Source organism: Coptis chinensis, chromosome 8 (assembly GCF_015680905.1).
Source record: "Coptis chinensis isolate HL-2020 chromosome 8, ASM1568090v1, whole genome shotgun sequence".
Lineage (NCBI taxonomy): Eukaryota > Viridiplantae > Streptophyta > Magnoliopsida > Ranunculales > Ranunculaceae > Coptis > Coptis chinensis.
Genome location: NC_141463.1, coordinates 64,300,377 through 64,315,211, shown reverse-complemented (window position 1 = coordinate 64,315,211; position 14,835 = coordinate 64,300,377). Strand labels below are relative to the sequence as shown.

General features: G+C 35.2%; 1 protein-coding gene across 16 annotated transcripts; it reads right to left on the bottom strand.

The window, feature by feature from the left end:
• Positions 1 to 8,925: 8,925 nt before the first annotated feature.
• LOC147482416 (uncharacterized) lies at positions 8,926 to 14,586 on the bottom strand. Of its 16 annotated transcripts, none has more exons than XM_086577320.1 (9): positions 13,201 to 14,586; positions 12,594 to 12,674; positions 11,721 to 11,866; positions 11,542 to 11,645; positions 10,727 to 10,887; positions 10,517 to 10,623; positions 9,608 to 9,679; positions 9,364 to 9,503; positions 8,926 to 9,220 (listed from the first exon to the last, which is right to left on the bottom strand). In XM_086577320.1, exons 1-3 carry the CDS (start codon positions 13,324 to 13,326, stop codon positions 11,741 to 11,743), a joined length of 333 nt encoding a protein of 110 aa, XP_086433446.1. In that variant the 5' UTR covers positions 13,327 to 14,586; the 3' UTR covers positions 8,926 to 9,220; positions 9,364 to 9,503; positions 9,608 to 9,679; positions 10,517 to 10,623; positions 10,727 to 10,887; positions 11,542 to 11,645; positions 11,721 to 11,740. The 16 variants fall into 16 exon arrangements, with proteins under 16 accessions (XP_086433446.1, XP_086433448.1, XP_086433447.1 ...); XM_086577322.1 differs by having other exon boundaries at positions 9,364 to 9,489; positions 9,608 to 9,693; positions 13,201 to 14,001; XM_086577321.1 differs by having other exon boundaries at positions 9,364 to 9,489; positions 13,201 to 14,001.
• Positions 14,587 to 14,835: the final 249 nt, after the last annotated feature.

The following is a 14,835-nucleotide window of genomic DNA, read 5'->3' as shown; positions in this document are numbered from 1 at the left end:
GTCATCGAACGCTTATGCAAAGAAAGGAAGAAGCAAGGCTACAAGCCCTTCCTGAAAAGAAAGTCTTTAATTAATCCCACCATTGATAAGTGCATGCATCAGTACAATGGAAGTGCTCTACTAAAACCTAACTAACAATTGAGCAGCTGCGAGATTAAATTAACCACCCACCTAAAGAGACCCATATCCATCCCCATATATCCCAAATTCCAACTACTAACAAGTCCAAGAATTTCCACACAAGCCACAATTCTTCTCAAATGTTTTCAACAACTGTCATAAAAATATCACCAAGACACCTATCTCGACGGTTTTTAACAAAGCCATCAAGATTGATAAAAAACAAGCATCATAATATGTCTATTTTTTAGTAGTGTAAAGTCTTAAGTTCCCCTAGAAAAAAAGGGTTAATATTTTTGTACAAGGGATTTCTAGAGTTATTTATGGCTCCTGTTATGGTAAAAAACGTCCAAAGTTTTCCACCAAAAATATCTCTTATAACACATAAGCCCTGTTGTGTATGTACATTATCAGGGCATACTGAATATGTATCTCTTATAACACATAATCCCTCCAACTCCAACTCCACCAACACCAATGACAATGCCAATGCCAACGCCTCCAACTCCAACAACACCAATGCCAACACCAACACCAACACCAACACCAACGCCTCCAACTCCACCAACACCAATGCCAACTCCAATGCCACCAACCCCTACTCCCTCACCTCCCACGGGTTGCCCAAGAGATACTCTAAAGCTAGGTGTTTGTGCCAAATTGCTTGGTAGATTGGTTGGTGTTGTAATAGGTACTCCTGCTAACAGCCCTTGCTGCTCTCTCATCCAAGGGCTTGCTGACCTTGATGCGCCTCTGTGCCATCAAATTTGTACACATGATGTTGGATAACTACTGATCAAGTTATTCTATTAACGTCACTATAAGGGAATTTCCTATTCTTCGACGCTCCTATTTTCATCAAGCTGCCTACTTATCAATTTTTATTTAATTTTTCGGCTCTATAGGAGAATTTCCTATTCTTCGACACTCCTATTTTCATCGAGCTACCCACTTATCAATTTTTTTTCCCATCACAATAAATAGTAAATGCATGTAGAATTTTAAATCACATGATGTTTCTTTATGGAATCCGTGCCGAAGGCACGGGCATTAACTAGTTAGGTTACAAAGAGAAGAATTGTTTCACATACTCTAGATCAATTTAATCTTACAAATTTCGTTGAATGTTTTGCCTATAAAAAAACACTTAATATTACAACCAATATGTACCAACATCATATTACTTGTGACCATGCCTGTAGTGAACGCTATTTTTCTATATGTTTAAGATTTAATCAGAAAGGTAACTAAACATCGTATGTCTTACACTTTTGGATTATTGTATTAAAATGTTATAATTTTATTTAAAACTTATTTATTGGAAATTATAATATCCCTTACGAGAGTCATATTTAGGCCTATTTAATATGTAAACATTAGCTCATAGGTTAGCATTAGCATTGGTTCTTATGCTTTTTTAAGACCCATTAATTAGAAGCCCAAAGAGTGACATATTAGGGTTTTATTTAATTTTGGATTTGAGGTCTATTTTTATTACTTTTAATTACTTGCAACCCTAAAACAAATTAACTAAAATAAAGAAAGAATAAAGAAAATAAGAGACTGGTGATGAAGTGAAGAAACTAAAGCAAGAAATATAATTTTTGCAGTAAAAATTGGTGGAGAATAGTGCAGTGAGACATTGGCCTTGGATGCACTGAGCCTTGGAGTCATCTTTGCTTTTAGTTTCCTTTATTATTACTTTTAGAAAGTTGTACAGTTTGGAATATTAAATTTATATTGTTCGAAATTATGTAATAGACTATTTAGATAATAGAGGTGGAGGTTTTATGGATATTAATTGTGTAACAACCATACTACCATGTACTCAAACAATGTCGATATTGTCCCTACTTACATCACCCAAAGGCTCAAGTCCAGAGCATGTCCAACCATGGGTGTGGGGTTTTAACTCAAAAGGCCTCGACGCATTTGGATATTTGTGGAAAGAGTTGTACCATTCGGAAGATAGTCCATCAGAAATCTAGTTTGCTGAAAATTAGGATTTTTATCGTTTTCGATCTAAGTTTTCTTCTAGATGGGCTGAGGTTGGGACTTTGAGTTCTACATAAAAAAGTAGGTCTACATACCCTAATTTCTAAATAATTAAGTTACATGTCATTTGGATGAATGTAGGAAAAACTATAGCATTGACAAGTTGGCTAGAAAACCTACTGTGTTATCATTTATGTGCATGAACCTATTTTGGGAAATATGTCTAGTAATGAACTAAGAAACTCTTAAACTCTTCTTGGGTGTTTTATATCATGTTTGTAGCCTACTTTTAAACTGTGGTTTTATTTGGAAACTGCAAGACTTGGGTCATATGTCCAAGGTGCTTTATGTCTTGGGTCTCTAGTCTAAATAAAGACCAAGTCTCCAAATCGAGTAAAATACTATATCTGTTGAGATTGAGTTGGATAAGATATTTTCTCTATATATTTGAGAGAAAATAATCAACGTAAGTAACTCTTATCAATTATCCCAACAGGCTCTCCTACTCACTCTGCTTCTCCATTACTATTGTAAGCTACTTATGGTTTTAAAGTGTGAAAACAAAGTCATTATTCTAGTAATTGTGGCGACGACAACGAGACAAGACGTGTCTTTAATCGACATGGTTTATAAGATCATTTTTTTTTAGAATCAAAAGTAGAGAAATATCCATTTGCGAGTTTTTGGATTTAAAGGTTCATAGTGTATCTCTGGGTATGAAACTTTACGTATATGATTGTGGTAGTATTTGGAACTTATTGTATGTGATTCTATATAGTATAAATTGTTGTTTTCCTTAAAAGTACATACAAGGATGTTGATATTTATTGGTTAAGAGCTACGTCAGGCTTGATTCTAATCTTGAAAGATTGGATACGTAGGCAACCTTATGTACAGGTGTATCCCCTATATTATATATTATATATTAGTTTTTGTGAAAACTATATGTGCATAATATTAATATTTAATTGTGTACGTGATTGTGGCTGTCTGAATTATATTTGATTGATGACCATTCGGGTTGCGTTCAATAATATTTAAATGCGTGATTGATTTGCATTGATGCGTGAAAATAGCTTTCTGCACGTGTAATCAATTGTTGTGCATGATTAATACTAGTAAAATGATAACTGAGCTAAGAATAATATTTTCAACGAGTCGACAACACATTTAGAACTCTCTATGCCTCAAGATTTGGTAATGATATATTATGACTTGAGATGTCAAGTGATAGGAAGGTATTCATTGAATGTGCCATGAATGACCTGTTAGTGTTATGATGAGTATTCCTTGGATGTGGCGGGAATAACCCAAGGTATTCATTGAATGTGTCATGAATGACCTGTTAATGTTATGATGGGTATTCTTTGAATGTGGCGAGAATGACCCAAGGTATTCATTGAATGTGCCATGAATGACCTGAGATATTTAATTCCCATAAGAGGCTGTGATTATGCGCATGGAAAGCCCAGAGATGGCTGTGACTCATAAGTTACGAGTTTGCAAGATGTAAATATGTTCCTGGAGGCGATATCCCTGCTTGGGACATATGTCTTGTAGTGGTACTCAATGTAAGGGAGGCACACGGGAATGTGTGGTTTGACAAATGTGTGAAGTGCAAATTGTGGAATAGGAACTAAAGGTGAGGTCAGTAAATAAGTGATTAATAAACAAGATACATTATGGAATTAAATGAACTAAAAGTATGTGAATTTGTGTGATGTTATGGATGTGAAGTGTGACTGTGAATAATATTAGTGAATGTTTGTGATCTTTTATGTAATTGTGAAATGACTATAACTTGATATGATATTATGAAAATATTAATGACTTGTCATAGTCTGAGATCTATGGTTATGCACGCATAAACTTTATGACATAATGATGTCATGTGAATGACTACCCTTAATATAGGTATTATATATGATAAGTGGTATTCTCCGAATATGCCGGACGAACCAAGTTGTATCAATTAGACTTAAATGTCTTAAATGAGGTTTGATTATGAATGAAAATTTGATTGGCTGAGATAAATCATTTTATTGTGATGTCTAACTCTGTTTTGTAGGAGGGTAGGATCTATTAATCTTTTATGCAGGGACGTAAATATCCTACCCTAAGACGACGTGTTGGCTTAAAGGTAAGATGTATCAAACTCATATTTAATTAGCTCATCATATGTGCATTTAATAAGTGGAATGTAAGTGGTATTTATATTGTCAGTTATTTTGGAAAGTGAGAATGATGAGTACTATTATATGAGATTTTTGAAATTGTATATTGGGGGTGAAATCTTACTTAGGAAGAAACTACATGCCATTTTGAGAAAACGGAACTAACTTGTCTTCCAAGTTGAAATTATTGAATAGTATATTTCTTTATTCGAAGATATGAATGTATTGTTATTTTATATTTAATTTAGTCTTACTCATACCAGCAAATTCAATTTGCTAACCCATGTTTCCTTTCTTTTGCAACGTGGGTGTGTTCTTGGAAACATAGATGGTAGAATGCAGTGGATAACAACGCTTGATTTGGATTCACTCTTGGAGTCTTTCTGGTTTAAGTTTTCTGAAGTGTAAAGTTTTGATTGAAATAGATGTAATAGAGTTGGTTAGTAATTCGTAAATGAAAAGTTGTTATTTTGATCTCAGATTTTTAATGTCGTGTTTGATAATGGGTTATTAGGGTTTCGTTTCATCCTGGGTTTTCAGAAGATAGAATAGGGTGACAATTGAGATAATTATATCTTGGATAATTCCTTATTTTAATTTTCTGGAAATTTGGGGTGTGACAAATTAGAAGTTGGTTGTTTATTTATTTGAAGTTTATTTGAATTTGCATATGAGATTATTTTTGTAGTTTTAATTAAATGTTTTGATATGATTCTTTTAGCCAGACAAGGACACGTATGTATATGTCATTCCCAGTTCATACCCTAGGTCTTGAGCAATTAGATATTAGTCGGAAATGTGCATTTTTTATTAAGTATCTAACTACTCAAAATTTGGGGTGTGTCAGTTTGGAATCAGAGCTTAGATTAGCCTAGATATGGAAGGTCTATGAGATCCTCATATTGTAGTAAATAGGTACATGGTAGGAGTGTGTTTTTTGTAGTGTTTTGTTTGTCTTGATATTTTGTGTGCATTTTTAATAATGGAGGGTTGGGAGAATATATTATTAAGAACTACATGGGTTAAGGTTAGGTGTTTGCTCTTATTTTACTAATTTATCTATTGATACTTAGCATGTAAAAATTTACCGTATGATTATGAAAATAAAATGGTGGTTGTTTAACGGTTATCTTTGTATGAAATTTATAATAGAAATTGTTTGACATTTTATCGTGTTGTTTTACTATTGGTATTTTCTACTAAAAGTAAGTATTGCCTAGCTAAAGAACACACTGTTATTTATAAAAATTTCACATTTGAGTGATTTGGATTTATCCAAGGAATTAAGTTAAGATACCATTTCGGTAAAGGCTGGCCGGATTTGGAATTGTTGATATTGTTCTATCCAAGTTATGTATGTCGTTGGTGTGTGATCCAATATACATAACATGTCTTTGTATGCATCATTGGTGTTTGATCTAGTGTATACATGCATGCATGTACACCATTGGAGTACTATGATCCAATGTGCATACCATACATCGTTGGTGTTTGATCCTATGTGATGGTATATGACTTGTATGCATCGTTGGTGTGTGAACCAATGCATACTTGTACATTGTTGATGTGTGAGCTAGTGTGCATGCATCACATTATAGGTGTTTGATCATATGTGATAGTGGACATATTATAGGTCGTTGATGATATATATATATATATATACAGCCCGGCTTTTAAACCGACGTCCGTTTACGGACTTGTTATATAGTGTATTGCGCAACTTATATAATATCTTGCACAACTTATATAGTGTCATATATAAGCATAAATTTAAAAGTTAATAAGTGTAAATTAAAAAAGTTGTTCAAGACACTATATAAGTTGTTCACGACACTATATAAGTTGTTCAAGACACAAGTCCGTAAACAAACTAGTCCGTTTAAGAGCGGGCTATATATATATATATATATATATATATATATATATATATATATATATATATATATATATATATATATATATATATATATTATTGAGGGAGTACTATCCACATCCAATGGATATCAAACACGTGTCCAACACAATAGAGTTAACAACCAATCTCATATCCTCGTCCTCAAAGCTCGCTTCATAGTGACTCGACTTAGGCCAGCGTCTAATGCAACTTGTGCCCAAAGCGATATCACCACCAACCGATCTCATTTACTCATCCCGTCAGTTCGCTTCAAAATGACTCGAATAGAATAGACGACCTCGCCTAGAAGCGATCTCCTCAGTGCTCACTCTCCCCATCTCACAACAACTAGTAACGTATGTCATTATGACTACCATCAAAACCGAAGCTTCAGGTACGCATCATAGTAAATGCCCTTAACTTGCCATCATGGCACGCAAGTGACCTGAAGACCTGGATCTGACCTGATGCGGGAGAGCAGGAGGCGCGGGCACCTTGCCTATATAAAGAGGATGAGGAACTACGGCTGACCTGATTCAAGTCTCCCCCCAGCAAAGAGAACTTGATATGTAGGCAGTTCGTCCATACGAACTCGATCAATTCAATTCACAAACACCATCTTCCCTAAAACAACCTACATTTGTAAGCTTAATAGATAATAACCTTTACATTGGCGCCATCTGTGGCTCGATTTCTTGAGTTCACAAAAATCTTCAAACAAAACCTTCAATAAATCTCAAGCCCACGAAGCATGGAAAGCCTCCAGGACCAAATGAAGAGCATGGCCACCCAGATGGGGGCCATGAACGACAGCATCAACCTCTTAAGACAGGAAAACTCCATACTAAAAAATCAGGTGGCAGCCCAGAACCCAAACGGAGTCACCGCTGAGGACGACATAAACGAGGTGAACCAACAAATCAACGAGCTATCCCAGCGAATCGACCAGAGTACTGTGAAGAAGGACACAACTCAGATTGTCCAGAAGATGCTGCAAAACTTATCGAGCGTCCCCATTCACAACGAAGGTATTCAGTAAACCCTCCCCGCACTATTTCATCTAGATGCGCTTTGCAATGTATGATGAGTCCCGGTTAACACGTAGCTAGCTACATCCAAAGCCTCGCACTCTATAGTGCACAAGAGTTCGACTACTTGCAATGCTGCTTGTTTCCTACAAGCTTGAAAGAGGGAGCTCTCGACTGGTTCTACTCACTGGAACCGAACTCCATCAATAGCTTTGAGAAACTAACCGATCAGTTTGCTAACCATTACGTCCACAACAGACGTTAGAAAACTGACCTCGACTCACTCTTCATGCTATCTTGGAAGAGCGATGAGTCAATCTGCTCCTTCTTAGGACGATTCAAGATCGAGTTGTTGTCTATAGATAGCGACCTCAAAGAGTCCTTCGCAACCTTGGCATTCACCAAGGTGATCCAGAAAAACACCTGGCTATACAGGTCGCTAATGAAAGAGCATCCTGAAAAATTGGAAGACTTGTACACTCACGTGTACAAGTATATAAAGCTACAGGAAGCTTTAGACAATGAAGGCAAACAAAGGGAAGTCGCAACAATCTCAGACGCTGCCCCATCCTCAAAAAAGCGACCTATACCACAAGGACAGAAGTTTGCTGTGCTGACAAGATCTCCAAGCTACATACAGGAGAAAATAAAAACATCGGCCCATTACCGACTTAAGGTAAAACAGCCAAAAGACACACCAGGAAAGCCTTACTGCATTTTTCATGAAGCAAAGTGTCATGAGACCAACGAATGTCGTGGGCTCAAGCACTACCTCCAAGACCTCATTGAGGCAGGACATATCAAGCATTATACTAATATTGCCGATGGCGACCTGCGCCACAAGCTCATGGTTCACATAGAGCGAAGCCGAACTCCACAGCGCAACACCAACAGGGAACGCTCCTACGCTCGAGGATGCTCAAATGAGCAATCTCGTCATGAGTGCCGCCAGCACTCATCTGAAAGAGATAATAACAGGATGATCAACATAATCACCTTCCAAGACGATTCTATCACATCCTCCAGGGAGAAGAGGAGAAGAGTTGGCGCTCTCCAAAAAGTATACCAGTTTTCCTCCCAAGCGGCCACCTTTCCACGACCAGCTGGCCACAACTCAAGAGACATAACCTTCAATGAGGCCGACCTCAACAAGGTTTGCCTCCCACACAATGACGCCCCAATTGTCCACTTCAAAATCAACGATTGGACAGTCAACACTACACCATAACAGGCTATTTGCAACGGCAAAAAACCGTTGCTAATAATTTTCGCAACGCTTTTTAAGCGTTGCAAATATGGCGTGGGTAAAGTGTTGAAAATTTTTGCAACGGTAAATAAGCGTTGCAAACAGAAATTTCCAACGGTTATTAACCGTTGCAAACAAAAATTTCCAACGCTTAGTAACCGTTGCAAACAAAAATTTCCAACGCTTATTAACCGTTGCAATAATGATTTGTAACGCTTTTTATAACTATTTTGTACACAAATTTAAAACCTTTGCAACGGTTTTTTGATTTCACAAACGCTTTTTGAGCGTTAGTAATTTGTTAAAAATCTTACCAACGGTTCTTAACCGTTGCAAAATTGTTAGTTAATTTAAAAAAAATTAATTTAAAAGTCGTTTGTAACGGTTATGAACTATTGCTGATAAAAAAAATTCTCATATTTTGTAGCAACCATCTAAACCTACAAAAAAATGCCCTCTTGCACCATATACAGAAATCATAAATTCTTATTTAAGCTAAATTTAACCTGTACACAATACATTATCATACCATTTTACAAAGAAACCATAATATATGGGAAAAAAACTGATAAAGTACAAAACTAATCCAACCATATACATTCACAACTCTGAGCGATTTTCTAAATTTCACAAACTTATTGTTAGACTATCTCACTATCACCATAAAAAAAGTTTTCGTACCATGATCCTAAACAAGAGATAACAGCTTGCGTTGATGAAAACCCTACGCCCATTTACTTCCACAAATGCTCCAAAAGAGGTCCTAGCATTAAGATAAAATAGTCGACCAAGAAAAGATCATGAAGCGGACAATAAGAGGATTAAGACCAATTCAAAAGCTAAATACTGATAATCTAAGGTATAGTGGATTGAGCTTAACAATAAAGACGGACTAGGGATTCTCACCTCTGCATCAAAACCCAAATGGAGATTCAGTATTTACTTTGATCCTAGGAAGAAACACAACAGCACAGATTGCCTTCGCTTTGAGTGGAAACTATACCCCAGCGGGATTTACTATCTTCGTTACACCTGACAAGGATGGACTCCAATCCACAAGTGCAAGAAGTAGAAATCAATAACGAGTAGATTAAGCCCAAATTGAATCAGAAAATCATCAAATTTATATGTACAACATTCTTTCTCTTACCTCAATGGTTGTGGAGTTGGGTTTCGCCTATTCTGCTCCCGTCTATATTCTCTTTGGGGCAAAATTGCGCACCTGCAGCAAAGTGACTGGTAAATTAAGAACCTCTTGTCAGCAGACATCACACTTCAAAATTAAGAACCTCTTGACTGGTATGTAATATATATAGATAACATACTACCTGGTCAATTTCAAAATTTAAGATTATGCTTCAATTATTCATGATAATGAACATAAATGCACGTCACCTAAGCATGAGACTATGCATTTGAAATAATGAACAAAAATGTCTACTAGAAAGGATAGGCAACCCAAGTCCAAAAGAAAGAATTTATATCATTTTATCAACAGAGGTATAGACACGCACACACCAAGTCACCACTTATTCATATATAATGAGTATAGTAACTTTATTTTATTTCATATTAAAAAGATAATGAGAAATGCTAAGAAACAATCTTGATATTAGATGAGAAACAATGATAGCTTGCATGCTTAAAAGAAAAGCAACAACAGAACTCCAGGCCCAATCACCTAGATTGGTTCATCAACCGAGTTCTTTTCCTTGAAACAACAAATGTTGTCTTAAGCACAAGGATATACATTTAGTAATTGCACATAGTCGTTTTTACGCATCACTTCAATAGTTTTTACACTATGCACTATCAGTGGATATTTGGGCAGGAAATTGTCTGACTTTTAGTACTTTCACCTACTAGTAGTGGTATCCAAAATATTCCAAATTTAATAGATGTGTTTGTTTAACTATAGTATTTTCAAGTATTTGAACACTTAACTAGTTCTAGATTGATCAAAATCAAAACTTATTCATATATATGAAATTTACGCTACTAACCTCTACTACAAATAATTAACATGGAACTAATAGTAGATAAGACTGAGTGTGCTCACATCTTCAGCCGAGAGGATCCAAACTTCCAATACTCCAAAATAAAACTGGAGAAGACACACTAGTTTAAGAAAGTGCAGTAGAAACCCCTCAAAAAGTAAAGCTAGTACTGCAAAATAAAAAACGCATTAGTATAATCAAAATAAGCATTAGAATTTACTTTTTACACAAGTCCTAAGATTGGAACATTGGACACTATATAGCAGCTGTACCCGTTTAGCATCAAAAACACCTTGTAGCATTTTAATTGTTGCAAACGAAGCTAGAGACAAGGCAAAAAATCCGCCTAAGCCAATAGCAGCAGCAGTACCCACTATACGCAATCGTCGAGGAATTTCACCAGACATTTTGATTTAGGTTTTCACTGGCCTTCCTATGAATCAAAGTAACAGGAGAGTTATCAGTAACTGGGAAAATCCCTGACATGCTAATGTAGTCTTGGCTATAGTAGTCAAATTGGAATTTTATAATGCTACAAAATTTATTAGTTAAACGTAACCCAGAACTCAATGTCAGCAAATGCCTTTACAATCCAACCAGCTCAAGTATTTTCAAATAGCTGCCCATAGGTATAAACCATATCTCATTATTAGTACAATCACTTTCATTTTATTGATTCCAGTTTGGAGCTATTGCTCCTCGGTAATGGACAGTCATTTCACCTAAAAATCAATCCGACTATGTAACTCTGTCGATACGAAAGTTGATTCATTTGGTAAATTGTAGAAGAACAACAATATAGTTAGTTTCTTCCAAGCATAACTTATATTCTGGTATGAAATATGAAGTACTGAACACTAATGCTTTGGCATTTGGCAATAGCAAGATAGAGTTTCAAAATCAGGAAAATAAATGGTTTCAACAAATACCCAATCATGTAATAAGAAACTGATCTCAACAAAACAATAATATAGCTGAAAATCAATATATAAAGAAAGGAAAACTAACAACTCGTTTCGTTAAGACACAATGTCAAACACGTTATAGAATATGTTCATTTAAGCACATTAGTACAATTCTACTTCACCTTAGGCCGATCACCCAGCCTTAGCTCACGATCAATCTCCTCGATGGAGCTAGGACTTAGTCCAATAAATTCCGATTGAATTTGAAAAGTTTCAACTAATGTACCTGTAGGTTTAAGGAAAAAAGGCATCAACTTCTATATAAAAAATAAAAATAAAATAGAAATGAATATAAAATTACCATCTCTTTCTTAATATTTTTCAAGTCTTTATCCGACAAAGGTTCCATATCAAAATCATAATAAAACCATTATCTATCCATGGTCCAATAGTCACTTTAGCCTCTGGAAAAAGCTTTTGCACTGCCATAGCCATCGCATGTGCACACTGCACTCACTCACATCATAAAAAAACAAAAAAAAACTTTGGGTCACCATAAATACATTACACCAACTCATTATAAACAGTAATAACACTCATATATATAACTAGTGCCCCATAAGTAACAAATATATATTGACAGCTTAAACTTAGTATATACATGAGCAAATGAAAGAAGGGGCTTACTATATCAGGATACTTTGGTACAGATGACAGAAAAATTTAAGTGAGGAAATTCTGACCACGAAAGAAAGACAAACACTCTGAATATAATATCTATAACCCCAATCAGAAGGCTACTGATTATGTAAAGGGTTAATTAACCCAAAAAAAAGTACCCCCTATCCTCTACTAATCCAATAAGTCCACTCTCCAAAATTAAGGTATAATGACATAACTTTATTTATACATCTTCCTTATTAAGTGTCATTTATGTAATAAATGTTCTACTATAGTCTGAAGGCTACAAATTATGCATCTCCTATAGAAATCTATAACCCTAATCAGAAGGCTACTGATTGTATTGAAGGGTTGGTTAACCCAACCCCCTATACTCTTCTAATTCAATCAGTTCCATCTCCAAAATATATGTACAGTGACATAACCTTATTTACGTATCATTCTTGTAGAGTGTCATTTATGTAACTAATGTTCTTCTAGCCCTACACTCCTCCTACCTCTAACAAGTTATGTTTGCGAAAATAGGTGTCAAGCAAGAAGAAGGATCTGTTACCTCTGCAGCTGAGATGAAACCATTTTGATCCTTGTCAAAGACCTTGAAAGCTTCTTTTAGTTCCTCCTCAGAATCAGTGTCCTTCAAGAGCAAAAAAAGGTAAGAATTTAGATGTTTCCCTTTTTCTTTGAAAAATAATGAAAGGAGAGACGAAGAAAACAAAGACTAATATCATGAAATTGACTATAACAATAAAGCAACTGGAACTGTTTTTCATCTAAGCATGACAAATTCAACTCAAGCTTCCTTGCACTAGCTATATTGAGTTTGTTTAAATAATTTTTCACGTGATTATACTTTATCTAAGCGTTTAATGTGAATGCCAAAGATAACACCTGCAATTATGTTTTCATCACATGATGCCAGACTTCCACAAGGCAAACACAGACCTCTCCCAGCCAGTTTATACCCTAAGGTGATATATAACACATGACAATGCAGCTATAATTGGAAAGAAAATTTAACTACTTCAATGTCTTCCAACTTGGTAATTTGAATTTTAGACCACCAAGAGAGAAACTATTTCATTTACGGGAGTGGGGGGGAGGGGGGTTATCATCCCAAAACTCGTAAACAAATGGAAATGAGATTTCTTGGTCACCTTCACCTTCATTTTGCGTGCCATCAAATTCAAGAACTCTGGGAAATCGATAGTTCCATTCTGATCAGCATCAACCTTGTTGATCATGTCTTGGAGCTCAGCTTCAGTTGGATTTTGCCCCAAAGATCTCATGACAGATTGAAAATTAGTAATGACATAATAGCAAAACTTTACACCTTACATGATGAAAATACAATATCTAAGAGGGAAACAAAAACATGACGGTAAACAAGCGGAAAAAAGGGGAAAAAAACATCCAAAGCAGATACATCTTTTCAGGGGCTAAACTATAGTTGGAATAACCAGTGCCCAACTTTCAGCTAGCATGCACTGGCATATTGCTGGTCTGAGTTAAGTTTATTTTGGCCCTTTTACATTTTTTATCTGAGCTCAACTCAAATGTGATCTTGTTTGACAAAATGAGGGCTCATGCTAGAAGGAACATTAAATTTAACAATTTAATAACATGACTTGAATTAATCATCTTTTCAAATGTTTCACATATAATGATCATAAAAGGCTACTCAGATGCTTTTGATTATATGATGATTATTAGCACCATCCAGAAAAAAAACATGAAATTTACCATGCCAAAAATCCAGAAACATTTATGTCTAATGAAACTATAGTTTGTAGAGAAAAATAATTTCAGACCTTGAATCCTTGATAGATTTTTTTTTTAAATAAATACATAAAAAAAAAAAAAAAAAGAAACATAGAAACAACTATTAAGCATCATTAGCCAATCAGCAGCAGTTTTTTATATAACTTCATTTCCTCTTCACAAACATGAATCAAAAGTACACTTGTACCAAGATAGAAACATCCATATTACTTGTAAAAATCATATGTATAATAACATAAACACAGACAATGGATCTGAATCTGCCAACAAGTAAGCAGATCAACACATAGTTCACAAACATGAATCTACCTGTATGTTCATAACGAGAAACCTCATAAACAACCAAAAGCATCTAATCTAGATTCAACTTCATATCAAAGAAGAAAAATGAATAATACATCACCACATTAGATGAGATAATCTAATACATAATCTACCAAAACAACACTTGTACACAAACATACACCAAAACAGATATGTCAAAGCAACGATCCCCTGAGATCAGAAAGCTCTGGTCATTTTCAAACATTTTCCACTAGATCTAACCATCAATCAACATTCATTACTTAACTAAACACATTTCGAACTGTGAAATCAAACATCCAAACAAAAAACAAGTTTCTAGGGTTTCAATAACGATAATTTAAAGATGACATCATCAAAAAAAAAACGAGATCAAGAGATACCATCCCATCCTTATCAAATAGGCTAAAAGCTTCCTCAAAACCATTCATCACAACAATACATTTTTTTTGTCGACCAATTTCTAAACCGAACCAAAACCACCACCCCAACTCTCAAACGATGACTCAACTCCATTATCAACACCACCACTAGCTACAACAGCTAGTAATGGTGTTGATAATGGAGTTGAGTCGTCGTTTAGCATCCCCAAAAAATAAAAAAAATATCCCAATTAATTCAATTAAACTAACGTTGGCAATTTAACATAGTGCAAAAAATAAATTTAAAGGCAAAGGATAAAAAATGACCTGGTTACTTTGTTCCTTTGGTTT

Coding starts and splice junctions, on each gene's coding strand:
- LOC147482416 (XM_086577310.1), bottom strand. CDS start 13,326: ATGAGATCTTTGGGGCAAAATCCAACTGAAGCTGAGCTCCAAGACATG. Junction 12,675..13,194: donor CACGCAAAATGAAGGTGAAG/GTGACCAAGAAA, acceptor TTGCTCTTGAAG/GACACTGATTCTGAGGAGGA. Junction 11,867..12,593: donor GTTTCATCTCAGCTGCAGAG/GTAACAGATCCT, acceptor GAGTGAGTGCAG/TGTGCACATGCGATGGCTAT.